General features: G+C 27.3%; 2 protein-coding genes across 2 annotated transcripts; one reads left to right on the forward strand and one right to left on the reverse strand.

Moving 5' to 3' along the window:
* Positions 1 to 8,430: 8,430 nt before the first annotated feature.
* LOC132918358 (uncharacterized) lies at positions 8,431 to 10,686 on the reverse strand. The gene is given in 2 exon segments (XM_060979551.1): positions 8,431 to 10,313; positions 10,315 to 10,686. Coding segments are annotated over 2 exon segments (1,929 nt in total). The 5' UTR covers positions 10,477 to 10,686; the 3' UTR covers positions 8,431 to 8,546.
* A 3,238-nt stretch (positions 10,687 to 13,924) lies between these two features.
* LOC132926965 (tRNA N(3)-methylcytidine methyltransferase Mettl2-like) lies at positions 13,925 to 18,620 on the forward strand. Its single transcript, XM_060991401.1, has 5 exons — positions 13,925 to 14,001; positions 16,555 to 16,695; positions 17,541 to 17,873; positions 17,948 to 18,120; positions 18,469 to 18,620. The coding sequence occupies exons 1-5, from the start codon at positions 13,925 to 13,927 to the stop codon at positions 18,618 to 18,620; spliced, it is 876 nt and encodes a 291-aa protein (XP_060847384.1).
* The last annotated feature ends 4,848 nt before the right edge of the window (positions 18,621 to 23,468 follow it).

Here is a 23,468-nt window from a genome sequence, read left to right on the forward strand (position 1 = left end):
AAAATGTCTGGCCATAATACTAAGCTAAATAGTTCATAATAGATTTGGTATTTATGTTAAGGTATTATAATTTATATTCTTAGTACCCAAATACAATTTAATTACTCAAAAACTACTCATATTATTTATATTACATTTTCAAATAAAATCATCTACTTAACAAATTATAGTTAAAAATAGTGGTTATCATTTGAAAAAAATAAAGTTTGTATCACCAAGGGATAGTCTTTAATATAATAGTTGAAAAATTTAATTATTTTAAATATGGCCCTTACCTAGGTTGATGGTTCCACAATCTTTATTGACTATTTAATTTAGTATCATCCGTTAATAAATATTGACAATATTGTATTGCGTGGTAAGATATTGAGAGGTAATGACCACTGCAGGGCATCAAGAAAACAAATGCTATAAAATTATACATTACCTATATAGATATCGCTATATTAGTATTTTTATATTGTACCTATTATGCGTATTATTAATACTGAATCATAACTTCGTATAAAGAGAAACAGAATTTTATTGTATACATATTTCCGAGCACTTTATACTTATTAGCCATTTAGATATCATTTTCGATAATATAATATTATAATACAATTTTGAAGTAGTTTGAATGATGTCTATCCAGTATATATTTTACTGGAATCCATTTATAGGATCTATCATCCGTCTATAGAAACGCTTGTAAAAACCCCACAGGGGCATACGAATGATAATATTATATAAATGTATTACTAACACACAAAAGATTCCCTTAAACCCTTCAAACAATATTATGATGACCGACCCTGTGGGAGCAAAAAAGGTACAATAATGTTGGATTTGCTAGGCTCAGCTAGAGCTTAACGTGACATTTCTCGAAATGGTTTCCGTCTGCCCTTTGCTCGAAAATAATAAGAAAAGGATTTGGCAATTTTTTTTCCTCAGAATTCATTCTGCTACAAGCTCGACGAAATAACGCAAAAAGTTTCTTCATATCTAAGTAATGTCTTGAAACTCAAAACCCGTTTACCGCTAAAGAATGTCATAAATAATATTAAATGTATCGTAAAAAAATACGTTTATCAAATTTAATTCATTTTATTATATTATATTATTATGAATGTTACAGAACAAATACTTTGGAAATCAATTTAGGTGGAAAATGCATTCTGTTTATATGTGCATAGTTAACCACACAATAGATATTAATAGCAAAATAACAATTTACTGAAGTATAATATAATTGTATGCAATGCGTTTTTTACAAAATAAATAAATTTAAAAGTCTTTAAAAGTACCTAATCAGATTGTTACCCTCAGTCTACGAACGTGTAATTGCAGCATTTTACCTTTTTACTGTGTGAGGGTTTTTGTTGAAATTACTGGAAGAAAATCCGTCTTATTTAAAGTACAGCAATTTAATTTTAAATATTATTGCAAACATTTAATTTAATTTATAGTGTTTCTCAGAAAAAAAGAGTTTTTCGCTCGTTCGTTGACATAATAATATGTTAATATTCCGTCGCGTCGCAGTTGTTTTATATCGATATTATATTTTACCGAGAATATTATTTTATAAACGAAACATAAACCGTCCAAATGGTTCCATTCACGACATTTATGAACGTGGGTTAATGATTGTTAAGATTGTTTAAGTGTTAAACGAATTTCTGTATTTGTGAAATACGTTAGGTAAGTTTAATATGATATACCTAAGCAAAACAACAAACGGATTTTTGAGGGTAATTTGTTTAGTCTTTAAATATATACGTATGTCCGCGAAAACAGGGTGAACTTTATCGCTGTAAATATTTTTCAATTTTTTTTGCTGAACGTTAAATTATACTAATGGATTATAAATTCCTATGACTTACAATTTTTTTAACTCAGGTATTTTGCACAACATAACTTCATTTTTTTTAATAACAACTCCCATTTGAATATAATTTTCGAATTAATCAATTTTTTTTAAATAATTTTGATCCGTCAACTTGTATTCTAATCTCAAAATTGACGAAATTAAACCTAAGTATAATTTTTAAAAAAAATGTATTAAATTTGATTTTTTTTTAGTTGTACGTATTTTTTCGTTCTAAGCACCATCTGATATATTATATACATTTATTATTAAAGTAATAAATTATGTAATTTCATAAAGTGTAATAATAAAATAAAATAATAGGTAATTCATAAATAGTAAATAATAATTTATTATTTTAATAATAAATGTGTAATATATCATTTTATGGAGCTTATTAGAACAAAACAATACATACAAACAAAAAAATAAATTTAATAATTTTTTTTTTAAAATTATACTTAGGTTTAATTTCGTCAATTTTGGAATTAGAATCAAGTTGACAGATCAAAATTACTTAAAACAATTTGATTAATTCCAAAATGATATAAAAAATTAGGGTTTCCATTAAAAAAAATGAAATGTTGCCGTTCCGTATGCGCAAAATACACGAGTTAAAAAAAATTTTAGTCTTAAAAACGTATAATTATGATCAATTAATCTAGTTTAACGTCCCACAAACAGAATCGAAAATTATTTACAGGGTAATAAATGTAACCTGTTTCTAAGGAGAACCCACAGTAATATAGTATGTTCAATCATATAAAAATATGTATGATTATTAAATATTTAATATTTAAAGATTAATTATATTAAAATAATTTAACAAAAAATGATTATTATAGACTATAATACAGTCAACTCCGTTTTATTGGGACACTTCAGTATATAATATGATAAAATGTCTATAAGACTATAAAAATATACCATATTCAATTATACTTAATCAAGGTACCTACCAAATTAAATAAATATTTTTTCATTTTTCTCACCAATCTTATAGCAATAATTATCAAAAATCAAAGCATTCAATTTTTTACATTTCACCAGTCTTCAATACATATTTACTATACCTATGACCTATCTCAACTACACCTTTTCCAATAATGATTATAAATTATAATATAATACAATAGTTTATTTAAATTTTTTATTTAAAACCAAATTTATACATTTACAATTTGTATTTACACATCATACAATAATAAGTAAATTGGATGAGATTTAAATTGCGGGAAGGGAAAGTCACCAAATGGTGGAATTACATACCATAATTTTGTTATAATACAAATTCAAATAAATTTTTCTGTGCCATTTCTCATTACCATTTATAATTCACGCTGTGATGATAAATGGTAATTTCTTTAACTATTTAAGTGGTACAATTTGCAAAAATGCTAAAAATTAATGTAAATTATTAGTAATAACGTAACAAATCAGGTTTACAGTGTTTAATATTAATTGTTTGTATAAACTATCATAAACTTTGATTAAAGATCTATATAAGCGTTATAATAGAAAATTAAAAAAATCTAAATTTTTGACTTTAAAAATGGTCTTTCTAGCAAATTGGATCTTATAGGTATTTTTTTGGGGGGTGAGGGGGGATGAGAAGTAATAAATAGTCATGAAAAATAAAAATTAAATTGAGTTAAAATAGAAATTTGTATGGAAAACCTTGGAAAATTTTAATTTAACAAATTTAACGACCTACAGTTTCTTAATGTCATGTCAAGCTGTCAAGGTACACTCGAAATCTTTCACATTGATACGACAGCAGAACATTATACCCTGGAGAATCAATACGAAATAAAGTTTAATAAATTAATGGATACTTAAATTAAAAACGACATTTTTTTTTTGGATTGATACATTTTTATTGAACATTACATTAAACATATAATATAGTAAACCGTGATAGTTAAAAAGGGGGAGAGGGGGGGGGGGGGTAAATGGCTTTTTATGTTGTTCGATGTTTCACCTATAATTGTTGTTTTTACGGCTTGTCCTGGGAAGACAAAAGTCGGGCGACATTCTTCGGTCACACAATCGTTAATACCGTGTTTATCAGTTCATCATATTAATAATATACGTGCTAATGTGCTATGCATAGAAGAAGAGGCTATTCGTATTGCATAATACAGTACCTGCTGTTTTACCCTGTTTAGAAAGGTTTACCATGATATTATATGGTTATTAATACGCCTAATATCTATATAATATAATAATTGAGCGTTATTGAGGTAGGTATATTTTACTAACCACACTAATGCTTTTTGTTTTTGCCACCCCTTCACTTCAACGCGTAAATATCTAATATATTATTATATTAAATTAAAATTGATACATCTATAGGTCTTATTATAAGTAAATAATAATAAAAATACATAGATATAGGGAAATAAGTAAATGCAATAATTTATTGTTCATTATTTTAATTATAATTTGACTTATCAATGGTGAATTGTGGCAAAGGGAAGTGAAAAATAAATATCTACTCGTCTTCTGTCACTATGTTACATTGATGAGCTAAGTCCAAATTAAAATAATGAGGTATAAATACCAATTACATTGGCGTTGCTTATCTATAATTTAATATATTTTAATTTATGGTATTATGCGTAATAATAAATAAACAATTTCAAAAAAACATGTGGCAAACGACCGTAGTGATTCTCGGCATGTGAAAAATTATGAATAAACTATATTATAATATCGTGGGAAACTCAAATAGAGATTTCGAATAGACACGACAGTTGCAATGACAACGATCTGATTATGCATTTATACAAGCACGCCACAATAGTTTTGGACTACAGAGAGAGGATTGAAATAAAAATAATTTTATTTTCCAATATAATGTTACTGACTAATTTTCAACTGATATATTATATTTATCTCGAAAACGAGAAAATATTAAAATTACTAATTTGTGAAAAATCAAGAGAATAAAGTGAACTAGGAGTTGTCTGACTGCTGCAGTCAAGACATGCCTTATGATAATGTCTGTCCTATTTACTAAAAACTCGATGCCTGTGTTACCTATATAATAAATAATTATTGTATAGTTTTAAATTTTCATGATACCTAATAAAAATAATAGTTCCTAATTTAAAATTCTATAACTCTAATCAAATTCTAAAGTATGATACTTTTAAGGTACCTTTTGATAAGAAATATGTAATAATTTACTAATATATTTTGGATCGTTGAATGTGGGTGAAATCGGACCAGTTATTTACTGAAAAGTGAAAACAGTGGATCAATCGGTGATATTGAACTTTTATGTGTTTGAATTGAGTCCCGCTTATTATATCTTAATATCTTTGAATTAAGTCCGTGTAGAAAAAATGTCATAATTACCTAGTACCTAGTACCTATTACACAGTAAAATTCACTCAAAATTAAATGTTTTTTTTTTCATTCGGGACATCCAAATATTTTTATTCTTTTGGAAACTCTTCTGGGAATACAGTCTGGTACATATATAAAATTAAAAAGCAAAGTAAAAAGGCCATGTAAAGAAACATTAGAGAAAAGAAAAATGTTTACGGGATTAGACAAACAAATATATAAATAAGCAAATTTGGAGATTTGACTTTTTAAAATCTGTATATTGTTTAAATTTTTACCAGCCACTATTTAATTATTAACATTATCATAATATTACACATAATCATTATTATTATTTTAAAAATATTATTATTATTATTATTAAAAACAATGTAAGCAATCAATATATATCAATAATAGGCTTGAACAACCTAACAATAATATTGGTCGGACTCAACTCCGATAACTCATTAGTATTTGCGAGACTCAATTCAATGTCAGCCGGATCAATATCTCCCTGTCCTGTTCTGATTACCTATATAAATCAACTATAAAACATTATTGTTGTTTTCTTGTCTAGGTAACCTATTTAAAGACACAGATGGGTACCTACAACAAATATTATTTAATATTATTTGTTGGAATTTCGTACTCATAGCTGATAATACATATATTTATTATCTATGGCCGTACTGCTAATATATAAAATATATAATAGGTATCTTTTTATTAAGCTGGCGAACTGCGTATAATATTTGCTTATACAGTTATACTTGTAGCAGAAAGTTCTAGAAATAAAAAAATGTGCTTATAGTTTTATTCTGTCCGTATACGCGTATGGATTTGGTAGGCCTGCGCTGCTACTGTATAGGAAGTGTATAAGTATACCTACAATATAGTATGATAGATTTCAAAGTCGAATGTTGGATGACAAGTGCAATGTATAGGTACTCATAAATCGTAATGCGAGTACGGGACGTAGTTATAACATTCTGATAACGGATTTATGGACAGATGTCCAAAGCGGTTTTCGCCACAAACACAATATATTTATACACATCTCCGGATTACATTGTGTATACATATATATACATTATACATATATACATACATACACCTATTATGCCACTCGCATTCGTATATAACTTATATATTATATATATACATATATGTTCTGAAGCCGTCACGCTGGCGCCCGCAACACAAGCAATACAAACTGGGAAAAAAAGAAACAAAAACCGTATACAATTTATTATATATGTGTTCTCGTACTAATGGGATCAATAGCGCGTATTATCAATATTGATCTCCTGTAATAACGCGTCGACGACGTGAACGCGTACACAGAAGACAAAGAGATGACTCGAAAAACACACAGACGATCTGCGTGGGAGAAAATATTACACGCCGTTCGGAAAGTTTTAATTTTCTCCGAACCTTGGGCTCTGTTCGTTTTAAAACAACATGATATTATATTACGCCATAATATAGTATAGCTATTGTTTATAGTAGATAGGTACGTACCCACACACCCATAATATATAAGTCCGCTGTATATTTTGTATTCGAATCGTTGTGCCGAAACGCGTATATACGTTTTACCGAATAAAATTATGCATTGTAATCGAAGACTTTTCGTCTTTTAATATTAGCTCATATAAGTTATGTTGTTCCGAATACGAAATTGATTAAAACTCGAAATATCATACTAAATACACTGTAAGTATATATAGGTATAATACGTGGTTTGGAAATCTGGAAGTTTGCCCTCATCATTCGTTTTATTTGTCTATTTCGTTTCACGTCACGCGTGTATTTTATATTAACACCTACAAAATGTTAATAGTGATCTATTGATATAATATAAAACTTGAAAATGAAAACAATCAAATCAACGATTGTTCACCGTTGGATAAATCGCGCAAGTCGACTATCCGTAATTAGAAGTCACGTGTGATGGCTCATTCACTTAATCAATCTTATCCGCAAACTCAAACGCTTAAGAGAATTGCAAACGGACCGTAACGGCTAAGTAGACCTATTTTCAATCCAACTGCAGTACCGATCGATCTAGAAAAATACGAAAAGAATTAAAACGACTTTTCCAGTTCTTGGTCTGAACTTGGAAATGTGTGAATGCTCGAATAAGTGACAAATGACAATGAATCAATGTATTAGCACTAGAAAAAAAAAGGAATAAGTGCTGTAATATGGTGGCGAGGGGTATGGTGGATTTAGGATATTGCCAAAAGACAAGAGGGGTATATACGTTGCCAAACATATCATTTATCCAAGAGAGCGGGGTTGTAAACGTACCATCACCATCACCACTGTTCCTGAAAAATGTGGAGGGTTAATTTAACAGTAAGTGCACTCATATATTTATAAAGTTGTTTTTTTTTTAAATAAAAAATGCTGGTAAATAAAAATATGCAAAATAAATATTTAAATAAATTTTATGTAGGACCTTAGAAATATAAGGTATTTATAATCTATTGTGACACAGAAATTAACAATAATTAAGCCCAACGAAGCACTAGACCTGATCTCGAAAAAAATCCAAGAAATATTCAGCTTTCTAAAACTAACTATGAATTATACAACTTAATTTAATAACCTTTCATTTTTTGTAATTTCACTCTGTAAAATTGTTTGCCTTGCTTTTTCACTGTAAAACTCTAAAAAAATTATAGTAAATTCTTTCACCGTGTAAATACATTTTAACTATCATAAGCCAATAATAATAAACCACTAAACCAGTTGGTTTTTGAATTTAAACAATAATCAAAATAAAAGTATATAGGTATTCGAAGTCTAGAACAGTCGAACCAACATAAACCATAAGCTAATGACACCTTTATGCATATACTCATGAGTAGTGCGAGTAGTGCGCCAGTGCAAGTATGCAACTATACATATAGTAAATACTGAGTAATGGGTTTTGCTGGAATAAAAATAAAATAATGCAATAATAAATAATAAAAATCTAGCTAGGCAAGTGGATAACGCTTTTCTGTACTTGTACATTAGGTGTCGAGTGGGTCACTGTTATGGGTGTGTTAAATTTGAATTCAATGATTTATCGTTGTATACGAAAAACGATTCTGAGCGAGAACGGTCTGTCAGAGTGTCAGCCTTATCACTAAGTATATTTTATGACGTGTTAAAGTAGGGTGACCATAAAAATAAAATAAAAATACGGGACACTTTAGTTACTTAACTAAAAAAAAAAAAAAAAAAGGAAATTCTAATTTTAACTAAATATATTAATATAAAAAAAACAAATTAAATGTATGTTGTATAATAGTTTTTAAATACAAATAAAATATTAATAAGTATAATATGTACACAAAAGTCCAAAAAAAAATTATTTTGATGACGATGGCATGTAAATTTCTTCTTTTGATGTTTTTGTATACTTTTGTGCTGAACCGATTTCATCAAGTAACCTAGTTTCTTTTAATAGAATATTATAAAACTCATTACAAGATAAGTTTTTAAAGTGTGTTTTTACGATTATAATTGATTTGATAGTTTCAACCAAAAATCGATTTTTTTCATCTGTCCACAACACATTAATGGTTGAAAAAATCCGTTCTACTGCAGCATTTGTACCAGGAATTGCCAAAGAATATTCTACGATTTTTGATATGTTAGTTGTATCAATGTTATGAGCTTTAGTGTATTCAAATATTTCACACCACTTAACTTCTACTTTAGCGGAATTTTTTTGCCATTCATGAATTCGTGATTTAAAAATTTGTTCTACATGACTGAATTCATCAAATAAATTATCTTCATCTAATTTTATGTTAGAATTATTTCGGTTGTTTTCCATAAGAAATTTAATACATTTTTGAACATTTTCCCAAGTAGGACAGTTTATTAGTTGGACCCAATGAAATATTTTCAACTGGTCAAAGTGGCAACCCCATTTTTCTACGTAAGATAAAAAAGTATTATAAAATAGATCAGTACTTTTTTTGAATGAGCTTTCATTATACATATTATTGTTTTTTAAATCATTTAAAAGCGATAAAATATTTGTTGTAAGGAAGTTTAGATGTTTTCTATTTTTTATTTTTCCAACTAAAATTTCTAATTCCTCTGCAACTTCACAGGCTGATATTTTATCTCCTTCTATTTTAGTTACAGTATCACAGACAACCTTTAATTGGCTTTGTAAAAAATGAAACCACACTATAGACATAGGATCGTTAAAAAACGATTTTAATATTGTAGGACACTTTTCCTGTTTCTCGAAGTATGATTTTAAGCCCGGGTAAATATCAATAATTCTTGTTATTGCAGGTAATAAGGATAACCAACGAGTTTTTACACTTCCAAGAATATTTTTATATTCAACATTTGCATATTCACAAAACTCTTTCAAATGTTCAACTCGAACTGTATAGATATGAAAAAATTGAAAAATTTTGTTAACTATGATTTCTACATCAATAGGTAACACATCAGCACTTGATTGCATAGCGTTGTGCAAAATATGAGCAGCGCAACCTACTCCAAAAATATTCGTTTTTAAATTGTTATTTAAAATTGAAAAAACATTATTTGATCCTTTTCTTAAAACACCTCCAAAGTTAGTATTGCAATTATCTCCAGAAAATGCAACAATTTTATCTGACAACTTATGCTTTTTTAAACTTTCAATTATATAAGTTGATAAAATATTTGCTGTTTCTCCTTTTAAATTTGTTACTTCAAAAACTTTGATTTGTATTCCCGAATTTGGTTTGAAATAACGTATTAAAATTGGTACGATTTTTAGGTTCTTATGGTTAGAAGTATCTATCATAATTGTAGCAAAATTTATATTTTCTATTTCCTTATAAATTTGTTGCATGGCGAAAGGAGCTAACACATTTAAAACAATCGATTCAGCCTTAGTTCTCGCACATGTAAATTTTTTATTATACATTTGTTTTAAAAGAGATGATGTGCAGTCCATTGATCGAAATGAGTGATTGTGTATCACGGTATGAAATGCGAATATCCCTTCTTGTGCTGCAGTACGTCTACTTTCGTCAGTGGACCCACTCGGATCATTTTTAAAAAAAAAAGAAGTTACCTTTTCGTGTTTTGATGCAGCTGATAATGCCAGTAAATGTTTTTTTTACTTTTGTAACATGTTGTGTTATGTCTGAACGTCCACCATGTTCTATAGAAAACACTGACTTACATATGGTACAAAATATTTTTCCTACTTCGTCAGCATCTTGTAAAAAAGGAAATTCTAATTTTAATTGTGGAGTAAAAACGCACCGTCTTTTGGGCATTTTAAAAAACAAATTAGGTATTATGGTACACTGAATTTTAAATAAGCTTAATAAACTACACGTGACACGTCAATACGTCACTACGACTACGACTACACTGTGAATGTCATCGTGAACTCGACACTCACGTATAAATATTAATAACAAATTATATTTATAATTTTACATAGATATTATAAAATAAAAATAGACATTATATTTGACAACAAACTGGTTGTGGTGAGTGGAATTGTACTTATTTAGTAGACGACGTCACACATCAATATAATAATATTAATAACATTTTGTACGTTATCGTTATATCATTAGTATTTATAATCGTCGGTTTAACGTGTCGATAATAATGTGACATTATTAGTTCTCTATTTTCAACTCGCAGCAATTATAATAATTTATTGTTAAGACAAGAATCTAAAAATAATTCTGATAAGTATAGATTAGATGTTTTATTGAATATTGTGATACAAAAATATCGTAGAATAAAAAAAAAAAAAAATTATAAAATTATAAATTAACAATAAAGAGAAAAACGGGAATAATACGGGACCTACTTGAAAATACGGGACAAAATGCGTCCCGTATAACTTTTGTCGGGACAACGGGACACAAAGTGGAAAAACGGGACAATCCCGTATAATACGGGACGTATGGTCACCCTATGTTAAAGTCATTTATTTTACTTTTAGTGTTATGATAAGTTGATATAATTTTTACCGAAAATATTGTATTTATTAATATTAAATATATATATTAATATTTAAATATTATTTAATATTATAATATAATTATTTATACTATGTTATATTAACTTATATATAACTCTCTATTTAATAACATGTTTCTGTAAATACAGTAAAACAGTAAAAGTATGTTTATTTTAAAATATAAATAGATAATATCTTAAAATAAATAAAAAATGTCATTGCATAAAGTAAAATTAAGATTAATATAACATGCGTAAATAAACATTATGTATGACCATAGATTTTTTAATATTTTTAAATAAGAAATTAACAGCGTATGAGAAGTATATTGTATTCAATTTTTACCCATTAAATAATTTTCAATCGATATTTATGAAAAAAACTAAAAAAAATTGGAAATTTTTCATGTTTATGAATAGGTACCTACTTCAAAAAAGTCGAAATATTTTGTACATTTTATCATAAATAAAAACGATAATATAAATACTTGGTCAAAATTAAATTTTAAGGATCTACTAACTTTTGTATTTGAGTTATATAAAAAAAACAAATTTGGTTTTGTCGAAAATTTAATTTGGGTAAAAATTCAGTTTTTCACGTATATAAAGTTCCCCCCTCGCACTTCAAGCTACATACCCCAAATTTTCATACGAGTTTGTAATTAAATGAAAATCTACAAAGGTGGCATAGAATAGAAGAGGTTGGGAATCATTGAGTTAGAGACTCTGGGATTTGGGGAAAAATTTGCCAATAATTTGGTATGCAAAAATTTATTAACCGTTTATAATTATTTTAATATCCTTATCTACTTTTAATATTTTAAAACTTTTAATAAAGGTAATTTTATATTTATAATTATGTTATACCTTTTGGATTAAATACGTCCGAGATTTTGAATAATCAATTCTATTATAATTATAAACATATTTTATTGATTATAATAAAAAGTAATATTCGTTTAATAATAGTATGATATCCTATTGATGTTATCAAGATACTTTCAAACTTTGAGAAAAGTTTTGTTATATAAACAATAGTATCTAATTAAAAATGTATGTACGTGTTATTTTGTAAAAATGCATATTATGTTTTAATAAAAAAAATCGACGTTAACCGTTACATCACAATACTGTGACTATCATAATTTATTCATTATATTATATTTTACTACATGCTGAAAATTATTCGCAAACAGAACACGCCCTTGCAGTGTAGTCTATATCATATTATTAAACTGCTTTGCGAGAAATCGCTCTGTTTGTGATATCCTCCTCTAGAATTTGTTAATATTTACCCGAACAAAGTTTAACCTTTGCAAGTGCTTCAATATATCGTAAACTAATTCACACATCAGCATCACCATTGTGAGTGAGTATATATTAAACTATAATACAAACAATTCAGACTTCAAGACTTGGGTATTTAAATTTTCAGTAGTATATTGGATTGCGAATAACCAACAGTTTCAAAATGAAACTATTCTTGTTGTGACATCTATTATTATTACTATTATTATTATTTTATTATTAACAACACTATTCACAAACTAGTGATTGATGCGAATATAATGTTTTATGAATAAAGTATAATATACAAATATCATAACATCGATTTCGGTTTAAGAATCAGCAATAGATTAAAAATAATCAAGTAATATCATAACGATAGGTATATTAGATGAACATCGTTTATTTTAGCGTTATTACAATGTAAAAAATTATTATAATCACACAATATCATATTTTTTTAAATTTATGTATACCATATATGTATAGGCATCATTATAAGGTCAAAATTCTAGAAAGAGGATTTATAACCCATAACAAATTTAAATTCTTTGCGTTGGAAATACAATGTTACAATGAAGTATATTTTACGCCAACAAATTTTCAATTTTAATTTAAATCTTTATTGATAAAATATCAATATTCAATATTATGATTTATGACAATGGCCAGGTTGATGTAAAATATGTCAGACTTGGGCAAATGCCCAAGTTGCTCGCCCCCCCCCCCCCGTCCACAATGACACCACTGTGTGAAGTGCATAACGGCTTCCTACCACGTTAAAGATACGTAGACACATGTTGATATCAAATGCATTTTAAAATATATTGTATTTCATACTCGAATGCAAAAAATAAAACGACAAAATGATTAAATAAAAATTAATTAATTTAGTTGAAAGTCTAAAAGTCAAAGAATATACCTGGTACGTACGTATCTGCCGTGCTGTGAATTAATGCCTTCATCATTCGTAAAGCCATTTTTTAGTTAGATTACATAACCTAATCCATATTTTATGTAGTATCAAAACAATAAATCAGTTCACGTCAATAATTTTAAAAATTAATTGAAAAATTTTTTCAGTCCTTCGTATTAGTTGTATAGGTACTATTGATCAACCGGTTTGTTATTTTTGTCGTTTACCTGTTGCGTATTACATAGGTATTTTTAATTGTGATATAGAATACTGTGTGCTAACCTATTAATTCGAATTAATATTTAAATGGTAAAATATATAAATTATATTAAAGTTGTGACTTCTGCTGCACAATGAATTTTTCAAGGGCCGCTTGGGTCGCTGGATACCAAATTCGACATTATCTTAAATGTAATTTATTTTAATAAAATAGAAAAGTATAGTTTTTACCTTGGCGTAGACAACAAACAGTAGATAGTTTTGAAAAAAAAAAGATTAAAATATAAATTATGTAAAAATAGTGTGGCCTTCCACGTTCTGAAATGACTTGGGGCGCCGACGGCATGTGGCGCTATGTGACAGCCAACGTTTTAAAAGAAATTTTGGATATGCCACTGAGGTAGTGAGGTTGGATATTGTATACATAATAAAAGATTGCGTTATCAACTACAGACACATATTTTTCAGATTAAGTGCACAGTTTAACAACAAATTCCAAACAATATAAACTTATTTCTTCGTAACAATTTTTCTAAAGTTAATATAAGTTACAGTTTCTAAATCTATTTATCTATAGATCATAGCCCATAGTTCTAACTTTTAAGCTTATAATTTCAAAATTACAAATACTGAGAACACTTGGGTTTAACTATTATTTTGATTTTTAATTGATGGCAGGCTATTTATTTTGTATTGTGGCTGGGAAATTTATACGAGAATATTATTAATTTAAAATATTGAATATTAATTAATTACAAAATTATGTTTTCAGTTGATCGTACAATACAGCTCAGAATAATTATCAAATACAAATCGGATAATAGAGTTCATTTTATAAAATTAAAAAAAATATATTGTCTGGCTGAATTAAGAATAATTATAGTTACTATGTTATTTGCGTGAAACTATTGGCAACCCGCGCGTGTTATTCAAGCATTCAATTAATATTTTTTTCTTAAACTATTATTTCAGTATTATCCTTTGACTCAGTTTACTTAGAATTCGTTTACGTTTACGTTTACGTTAATAATATAATTGTTCAAAATGGATGCAAGGCACATTTTCAGCAAAAAAATTAATTTTTTTTGGCTGAAAAAATGTGTCCATTGTAGAAAAATAAAATCGTTTAAGCAACTTTACCACTGTTCATGTGACACATTATGTCATAAGAAATGCCATATTAAATTCGTTCAAATGGAAAAAACAAATAAAATCCCAGTCGTCCAAAGTTCCATCCAGCATGACACCATAGAAGACAAAGAAGACGGTTTGGTAATTATAAAAAAAGATCAAAATCTGACGAACCAAGTACAAAACACCAGCTTAGTTGTTAACATAATGCAGATAAACCAATGATCCATATAATTATAATTGTTATAATTAAATGTGGACACCTAGTATCCCTTTCCATTTTCCATTGTCCATGTCTTAAGGTTTCCTTACATAAAATATATGTTTGTAGTTGATCTGTAAATTTATGATTAAATTTTTTTACGATATAATACTTAACATTTATAAAATAGGTACAAAATGTCCCCGTGCACTTCGTTGCCCGTACACAATGCACCCGTGTTATGTTTGGTTGCCTATAATGCTAACAATGCTAGAGGGGACTTCCTACTAAAAAAGAGATTACTTCTGCTAATCGCGGATCTTTTTAAATATACCTACAATACCTGAAAGTAATTCAATAATAATATTGCTTAAAGGATATGATATACGGAATGGAATCTGAAGTTAACGGTTTGGACAAGAATAATGTTACATCGACTTCAGGCGATCTGCAGGCTGCTGATGTAACAAATAAGTAAACAACGTTGTTAATAATATCACAGGAATAAGTTATATACATTAAGAGAACACAACGCCGTCTATTTGTATCAAAAACAGTGCGTTTGTTTTTTAAGTGTAGTTTTTTCAATTTATTCATTTGATATTTTAATTTTATTGAATGGATAACTTGCGTAATTCTATAAACGGCGCTATCCTCGTTAAGTTGTAAAAGTGTCAAAAAACAAAATTTATCTAAAGTTAATAAATTTTTAAAAAAACATCAAAATGGTAAGTACCTACCTAATTATATTATTAAATATAGAGTATATTTTTGGATCAAAAAGATATTGCCCCCTCTCCCTAGAAGACAAATAAAATCTGCTACTGTCATAACGTGTATCATACTTTACTACGCATGGTCAGAGCATTAATCTCTAGCCCCCACCCCCCTATAGCTACTATACTACTTAAATACAATATAACTATATTGTTATATGTATTATCTGAGTTATTAATTATTACTATCCAAATTATTTTTTTAGCTTATTGTATGTATATAATCACACTACACCTTAATTACTATATTTGTATAATACGTATAATTGCCGATTTGGCGTTTCATAAACAATAATAATATACTTGAACTTTTTATAAGTTTATAATTAGAAAATAATTTGCAAAATGTCGTGATTTTAATGAATTTTGTCAATAGTTTAACTTTTAATGCATATATAAAAAAATACATAATTCTAATATAGTTTGCATATAGTAGACAGTGTATCAGTATAATCAGTCTCTCACTCTCCCATGAATCGTGATAGTCATGATACATTGATACCTATTTTTATTATACTATTTAAAATTTTAAAATGCAATTAATATTTGATCGTATTATTTGTTCGATTAACTTAACTTTAAAAGTTTAAAATGTTATGAAATTTCAAATTTGCACTTACTATTATAAATAATATGACACTGATAGAAATAAAGAAATTAACATTATAAATTTATAATTTATAATTTTATCAAAACTACTGACTGTCATGTCGAATTAGCTTAATTTATTCGCAATTATATTGAAATTAAATATTACTTTTAAATTATGTAAAAAAATTACCCAATTAGCTCGATTAATTTCACCACTAAATTCTAAATAATTAATAATAATTTTTATGTTTAGGGATTATGTGGAATTAAATGAAGAACAAGAAATTCAAGTATCTTCGCATGTGAAAACAAAAATGACTTTAGAAAAAGCTGCTGATTTAAAATATAATGTTGGTGAATATTGGAATGAGTTTTATTCTGTCCACCAAGAAAAGTATGTATTATTAATATACGGTACATATAGATATTAATTAATATCATAAGCGTAACTAGTCCTATAAGTCAGTTGGGGCTCAATTCCTAAAAATGATTTATATCAATTTTTTTTTTTAAATTGATTATTATTTATTGTTTCTATTGATGTTTACAACTGATTTGAATGATTATGCGTTTATATGAAACATTATATTTTTTTATATTTTAGGCAGAAATAAAGTTAATACAAATATGTTTATGTGCACATATATTTACCTAAAAGTTCTGGGGGGGCCAAAGCCTCTCGAGCCCTACCCTAATTACTCCTATGATACCTAATTATTCTTTTGATCACTCTAAGGTGGTCCATAGATTTATTTGAAAATTAATTTGTATACATATGAAATTCAATAATGATTTTATAAAATAGGTATTAATTTACCTTTTGTATCGGTATATGTACAAAGATCTCAGTATTACAATTTAAATTACTTTACTTTTTCTATGTATATATTTCAATTCCACCATCAAATTTTCTATGAAATTATTTTTATTTTTATCTTCTGTAATAACATGTATATTATCAGTTATCTAGTAGGTATACTTCTTTGTGGTTAAGTTTTAATTGTTCTGAGAATATACATTATTGACTTCCTGTTATATGCTAAAATATATTAGGGTGTCAATAATAAGTATTTCTTTGTCGTGATCATGGAATGGTTATTGATTGTTGCTTCTAAAATTGATAAATTATTATATTTTTAGTTTATATTTATTTATTCAATACACATTTTGTTTGCATTTATATTTAATGTAAATCGAACAATTTTTCAATCTATTTTATAACAATTATTTTATTTTTAGGTTTTTTAATAACAGATGGTGGTTATTTACTGAATTTTTAGAAATAACTCCACTTAAAAATGAAAAGCCAAGAGCTATATTAGAAGTGGGACGTGGAGTTGGAAATTCGGTCTTTCCTATATCACACTGTGCAGAGAGCAATGTACATGTTTACTGTAGTGATTTTTCTTCAAATGCCATAAAAATCCTAAAAGAAAATTCAGAATACAACAAAGAACATTGTACAGCATTTGTATGTAATATAACTAATGATGAATGGAATGCTCCATTTGCTTTGGAGAGTTTGGATGTTATAGTATTGGTTTTTGTTCTTTCCGCTATGCAACCTGAAAAGTGTGATATTATATATATTGAGTTAAAGAAATATTCTAGTATACATTTTATAATTTTAAATTATTGTGTTGCAGATTAAAACAAGTAGTAGGTAACTTTTACAAGTACTTGAAACCAGGGGGTATGGTATTGTTTCGCGTTTATGGTAGATACGACATGGCACAGCTAACATTTAAAGAAGGGAGGTGCATATCGGAAAATTATTATAGTAGAGGTGATGGAACATTGATATACTTTTTTACTCAAGGTATAGTTATAATTATTAAAATATTTAGAATTATTTTTGTATGAAATATAAATCTATTTTTAATCTTTTGGCTTGACCTGAATTATATATTTTTAACATTGTAATTGTAGTTGAAACAAAAATATTAAAAGACGGTCTTAAAAAAGTGTTAACTTCAAAACCTGAACTGTTAAAATAAATATTGGTTTTAATTACTGCTACTTAACTGTTATTATTGCATTCAATATTAATTATTAGAGTTTAAAATGGGGTTTTTAAGCGTTGCAATATTTTTATGTTTTAACAGTTTTATATAATTTATTCTTTTCCGATATGTTATTAAAATAAACAATTTTCTTAATTTTTTAGACGATGTCAAGCAGTTGTTCCTAGAAGCAGGCTTTGAACAAGTTCAAAATATTGTTAATCTTGTTGATCGTCGTATGCAAGTAAATAGTGGTAAAGAGTTAAAAATGTATCGTGTTTGGATTCAATGTAAATATAAGAAATCAATTTTGTAATAAATCTTTAATATATTATACTTGACAAAAAAATGTTTTAAAATTTTATTTCATATTAATTCCTATTTTCTTTACGTAACACTAAATGCCAGTGATTATTATAAATTACTATTTAAAATTTTGAAAAACAAATCAAGATGCAAAAATAGTAGAATATTTGAAATAAATATTGTATACTTTTTCCTAATTATATTTGCTCATATTGATCATGTGAAACATTATAAACTACAAATATATGATTTTTGATTAAGGTTTTTAAAATGCACAAACATTTAAATGTTTTATGAAATATTCTTAACTTTTGTCTTTGTGCGTTGGGACATACAAAAAAAAATGAAGTTGCTTATGGAATATAAATAATTAATGTTATATTACTGGTTGTATAATAGTACACAGACTTGCCAAATGGTATACAATTTCTCATGTATTTGCTCAGCTTAAGAAAAGTAATTTAGAATTAATAGCTATATTTGAAAAATACATATCATCTGTGGCGTAACTAAGGGATGGCAAGGCACGGAAATACCACGGGGCTCTGGACTTGGAGGGCACTGGAGGGGCTCTCGGCCCTCATAAATGCAATTTGTATTACAAAAAATGATATACAAACATTTGAATTTTATTTTACTACTACTGTTAGAAAAAAGTGCAAAACAGCCAAAACATACCTATCATATTATTAGAAAACAGACAAACGGACACTAAAGAACTGATAAAAACATTTTCTGAGATGGAAGCTAGAAAAATAAAACTTTGAATAGCTACTTATTTTTAGTTTTGTACATATAATAACATAAATAAACTATATTTATAATAAGTAATGACTGTTTTTTTCTTTTTAATTTTGGTAATATAAATATATCGGGGCCAACACTTGATACTGCTCTGGGGATCCAAATTTATAGTTATGCCACTGATTTTAAGACATACTCATAGAGATGTTAATTGAAATATGTTTATAAATTAACTTGATATTACTTTGTAAAATATTCACTATTTTTAAAATTAATTTTGTGAAAATAATCTTTAAGAAGTGGCTTATAACAAGCTTTCAGTTGAAAATCTGCTTTTAAGATTAATAACAATTGTATCATAGTTTATTAAATGTCTAATTGTGGAACAATAAAAATGTTAAATAACTTAAATATAATTTAAAATTGCGCTATCCATTTATTAGTAAGTACATTTAAAAGTAGTCTAGCCGCAAGTATACTTTGTATAGGTGGTGAACCGCCTCTCTCATTACGGAGAAAAATACTTGAAATCAAATATATAATAAAAATAGCTAAATCCAAGTAGGAAGAAAATCCTGTGTACAATATAGTCATAAAAAAAACTTCCAGTAAAGCTGGCAAGTATATCTCATCATCTTACGCCATAATAAGAAAGACACCAAGAATTTATTATAAAAACGAAACTTCAATCAATAATATAATTCAATGTACTGAAATAAATGTACTTCTTTGGCGATTTAATAGAGATAAAGTAGACTTAAGTCAATCGTACCACAATAAAAACACGAGAAATAAAAACATTATATATTAAAGCCTTCATTATGAACTACTGCATCGTACTTGGAACGCGAACACATAATATAAACTGACGCGTCGAAAATCGAACAGAAGACCGGGTTAGCCGTGATATCTTATGTTAAAAATATACAATTACAAACCAATAATATATTATTATTAGTATTTTTACCGTAGAAGCCTATTATGGCAATCTAAAGTATACATTACACCTAATAATTTCAGATTCATTAAGCACTCTAATCAGCATTTATAATTTAAACATAGCACAACCAATTATTATCTGTCAAATAATAATTAATGAACTTCATGACCGTAAAAATAATATTTCTTTTGCATGGATCCTAGAACACATCGGTATAATAGGGAACAAAAAATCTGACTTAAAAGCTAAAGAAATTACAGATTACAGTTACCTCCGTTTTTGAAATATGTCCCCACATATCAAGCCAAGACTGTAGAAATTCAATTATCTGGATGAATGGTAAGACCTCTGGATAAATTTCAGCAATGACAAGAGAAATCAAGCAAATAATATTACCATTGCCCAAACTATACGAGATGTCCAGAAAAGACGAGATTATTTTTTGCCGCCTCTGAATAGGCCACACCCACTTGACACATGGCCACCTCGTGCCAAAAGAAGACCCAATCTCATAGTCTACTCACGGAACACTCATTATGGTCAAGCACATACTCCTAGAATGCCACCAGTTCAATAAAATACCCATCAAACAGGAACACCGAATACCCATATGAGATACTTCCATTAATTCCCGAGTAATGAATTTTATCAACAAAACTGAGCTTGGTTATCTAATTTAATAATATTATCTATAAGAAAACAATGTACAGTATGTCAGTATGTATAATAGTAATTTAATATAATTTAATGCAATATAAGTGGCGGCTCGTACGTAGGTGCGCAGGTGCAAGCGCACCGCATGCCATGTTATCAAAATAATATTTTTATTTTTTTAGAAATTAATCTTTATAAACCGTTCATTAAAATTATCGGGGTGCTAAAAAAAAAATTATTCAAAAATATTTTTCAGTAAAGTATTACTAAATGTCTAGACCATATTATTGCTCCTTAATTAAAATGAGTTATATAATATGCGCACACCAATTGATGCGCAATGCTTTGACAGCACAGCACGTCAGTATAAAATACGTATGGTTGATGACGATGAGTGAAGGGATCGCGAAATACAATGCAACTTGGTGCGCAGTTTAAACTGCGAACCGATTTTTAAAATACACGTTATCTACGTTAATTTTGAGGTTTTTCAACCTTTTTTTAAAAATTATAATTAGGTTATTAATTTAATAACTAAATAATAATATAGTAATATAATTAAATGATTTACACATTAATAAGATATATTAATTTAAAACAGTAAAAACGTGTTATATCATAGTCAATGCTTGTTAATTATTATTTTGTGCGCCACCTATTTTTAATATCACGAGCCACCGACACATAATGTAATGATACCCATTTCCAATGTAAATAATGTAATAACAGCTAATAACCACGCAATTGATGCCTTAAAAATGAAAATAAAAATAAATAAATAGTTGTATCAAATAAATGAAATAATTCTGTAATAAGCCACTTACGCCAATATTCTTCTTATTATGCTATTTGGAAAATTATAGCATACGTAGTGTTTTTACATTTTTCATACTTGCCAATTTCCCCTAACTGGACTTAGTTTATGGCAAAGTATTTTGTTACAAATTTTATATTCCTGGAATCTGAATCATGTAAGACGAATATCTAATAAGAATCGAAATACCTACTTATAATATTACAGTACGTCAGTATAACAATTATTTTCAGAAATAAACATGAATATGTTTATAATACTGTATAGTGAATACAACTATTTTAAAAGTCAAAATATTACTATCATTTATCATGTCTAATGTGTTCACTGTTTCGGTAATTTATGTGGCACCGACTTGGTACCATTTTGAGCGTTAGTACTTATTTTAATACGCAAAATAAACAAATCAAAAACAAAGTGTGCAAACGAATGCGTTAACTAAGTGGAATTTAAATATGTACATAGATCAAACATTCTGGTAGCAAAAAGTTACATGATGGATTATTGCGTTTTAAAATCTGAAAAGAAAATAAGAGAATAAGAACCTCAAATAAATGTTATTTGTTTTATAAATATAATTAGATTTAAAAAAATGAATACCTATTTTACTGTATAGAATGGGTCACTGTGTCTTATAATATTCTTAAATAACACAATAATACGTCGAAAATACTCATTATGTTAATTTAAATAAAGTAAAAACTATTTATTTATGGTCGCCTTATACAATCACCACTGCTTTAAAATATATTGTTTGACTTTTTGTTCTTTTAAATAAAAATGTATGTAGTGGTTTATAATATAATATTCAATATTTCAATTATAATATTAAAAAGTTTTTTTTTTTAATTTTCAACGATAGTTATAGTACCTACCTATTAATACTTCATTTAACGATGTTATTTCGTTATAATTATTCTAGTAAGTATATTATAAAAGTTTTAATTTCGTCATTCAACATATATTATTATATTGCATGTCTGCATTGGTTAGTACCTATATAACCTTTGGGTCTGCATGGCAATTGAGTTGTCGCATATTATACTGAACTCGCGTTGGGTTCAAGTGCTTTTATGAATATCATGTCGGTGTTTTTTAATACTTGATATTACATTGGTGTGGTAGTTTATTGAAACGTGAGCACCGCAGACTTTGTATTTTTAATTTTTTTTTTTTAATGCTCGTAGAAAAACACGAGTGTACTTATAGTTTTTAAAATATTATATTTAAAAGAAAAGACTGCAAATCCGTTTTTACGGTATAGAATAAGAATATTATTTAATTTTTTATAATTATTGTTTTGCAGTTTAGACAAGATGATTAGTGACAAGGAGTCTCGTATATCTTAAAATAACTCCGTTTTTTAGTATTTGTTGATGAGGGTTGACAAGCATTATTAGTATGATATATAGACGTTTTAAATATATTTTTATTCATTTAAAAAATTCTACATTTTATTGAGAAGCGCATCACGTTGGCTTAAGTTATACTAGAAAAAATAACTTTATATACTAATATAATTAATAAGTAAAAATATGTATTTAAATTTTGAAAACCGTATAACTTACATTTTCTAATTTGTGTTTTCGGAAAAATAGTTTTTGATTCACGCCAAAATGTATGCGAAAAATTATATCGAAGAAAAGCATGTAATTTTGTAGATGTTATGAAATTTCAAAAATGTAATCGAATATAGCTACCTACTA

Source organism: Rhopalosiphum padi, chromosome 1, assembly GCF_020882245.1.
Source record: "Rhopalosiphum padi isolate XX-2018 chromosome 1, ASM2088224v1, whole genome shotgun sequence".
Lineage (NCBI taxonomy): Eukaryota > Metazoa > Arthropoda > Insecta > Hemiptera > Aphididae > Rhopalosiphum > Rhopalosiphum padi.

Bases quoted from the DNA above. Each gene is read 5' to 3' on its own strand.
- LOC132926965 (XM_060991401.1), top strand. From the start codon at position 13,925: ATGACTTGGGGCGCCGACGGCATGTGGCGCTATGTGACAGCCAACGTT. The intron at 14,002-16,554 runs GTAGTGAGGTTG...TTTTATGTTTAG, and splicing joins ATTTTGGATATGCCACTGAG to GGATTATGTGGAATTAAATG. The intron at 17,874-17,947 runs GTGTGATATTAT...ATTGTGTTGCAG, and splicing joins TCCGCTATGCAACCTGAAAA to ATTAAAACAAGTAGTAGGTA.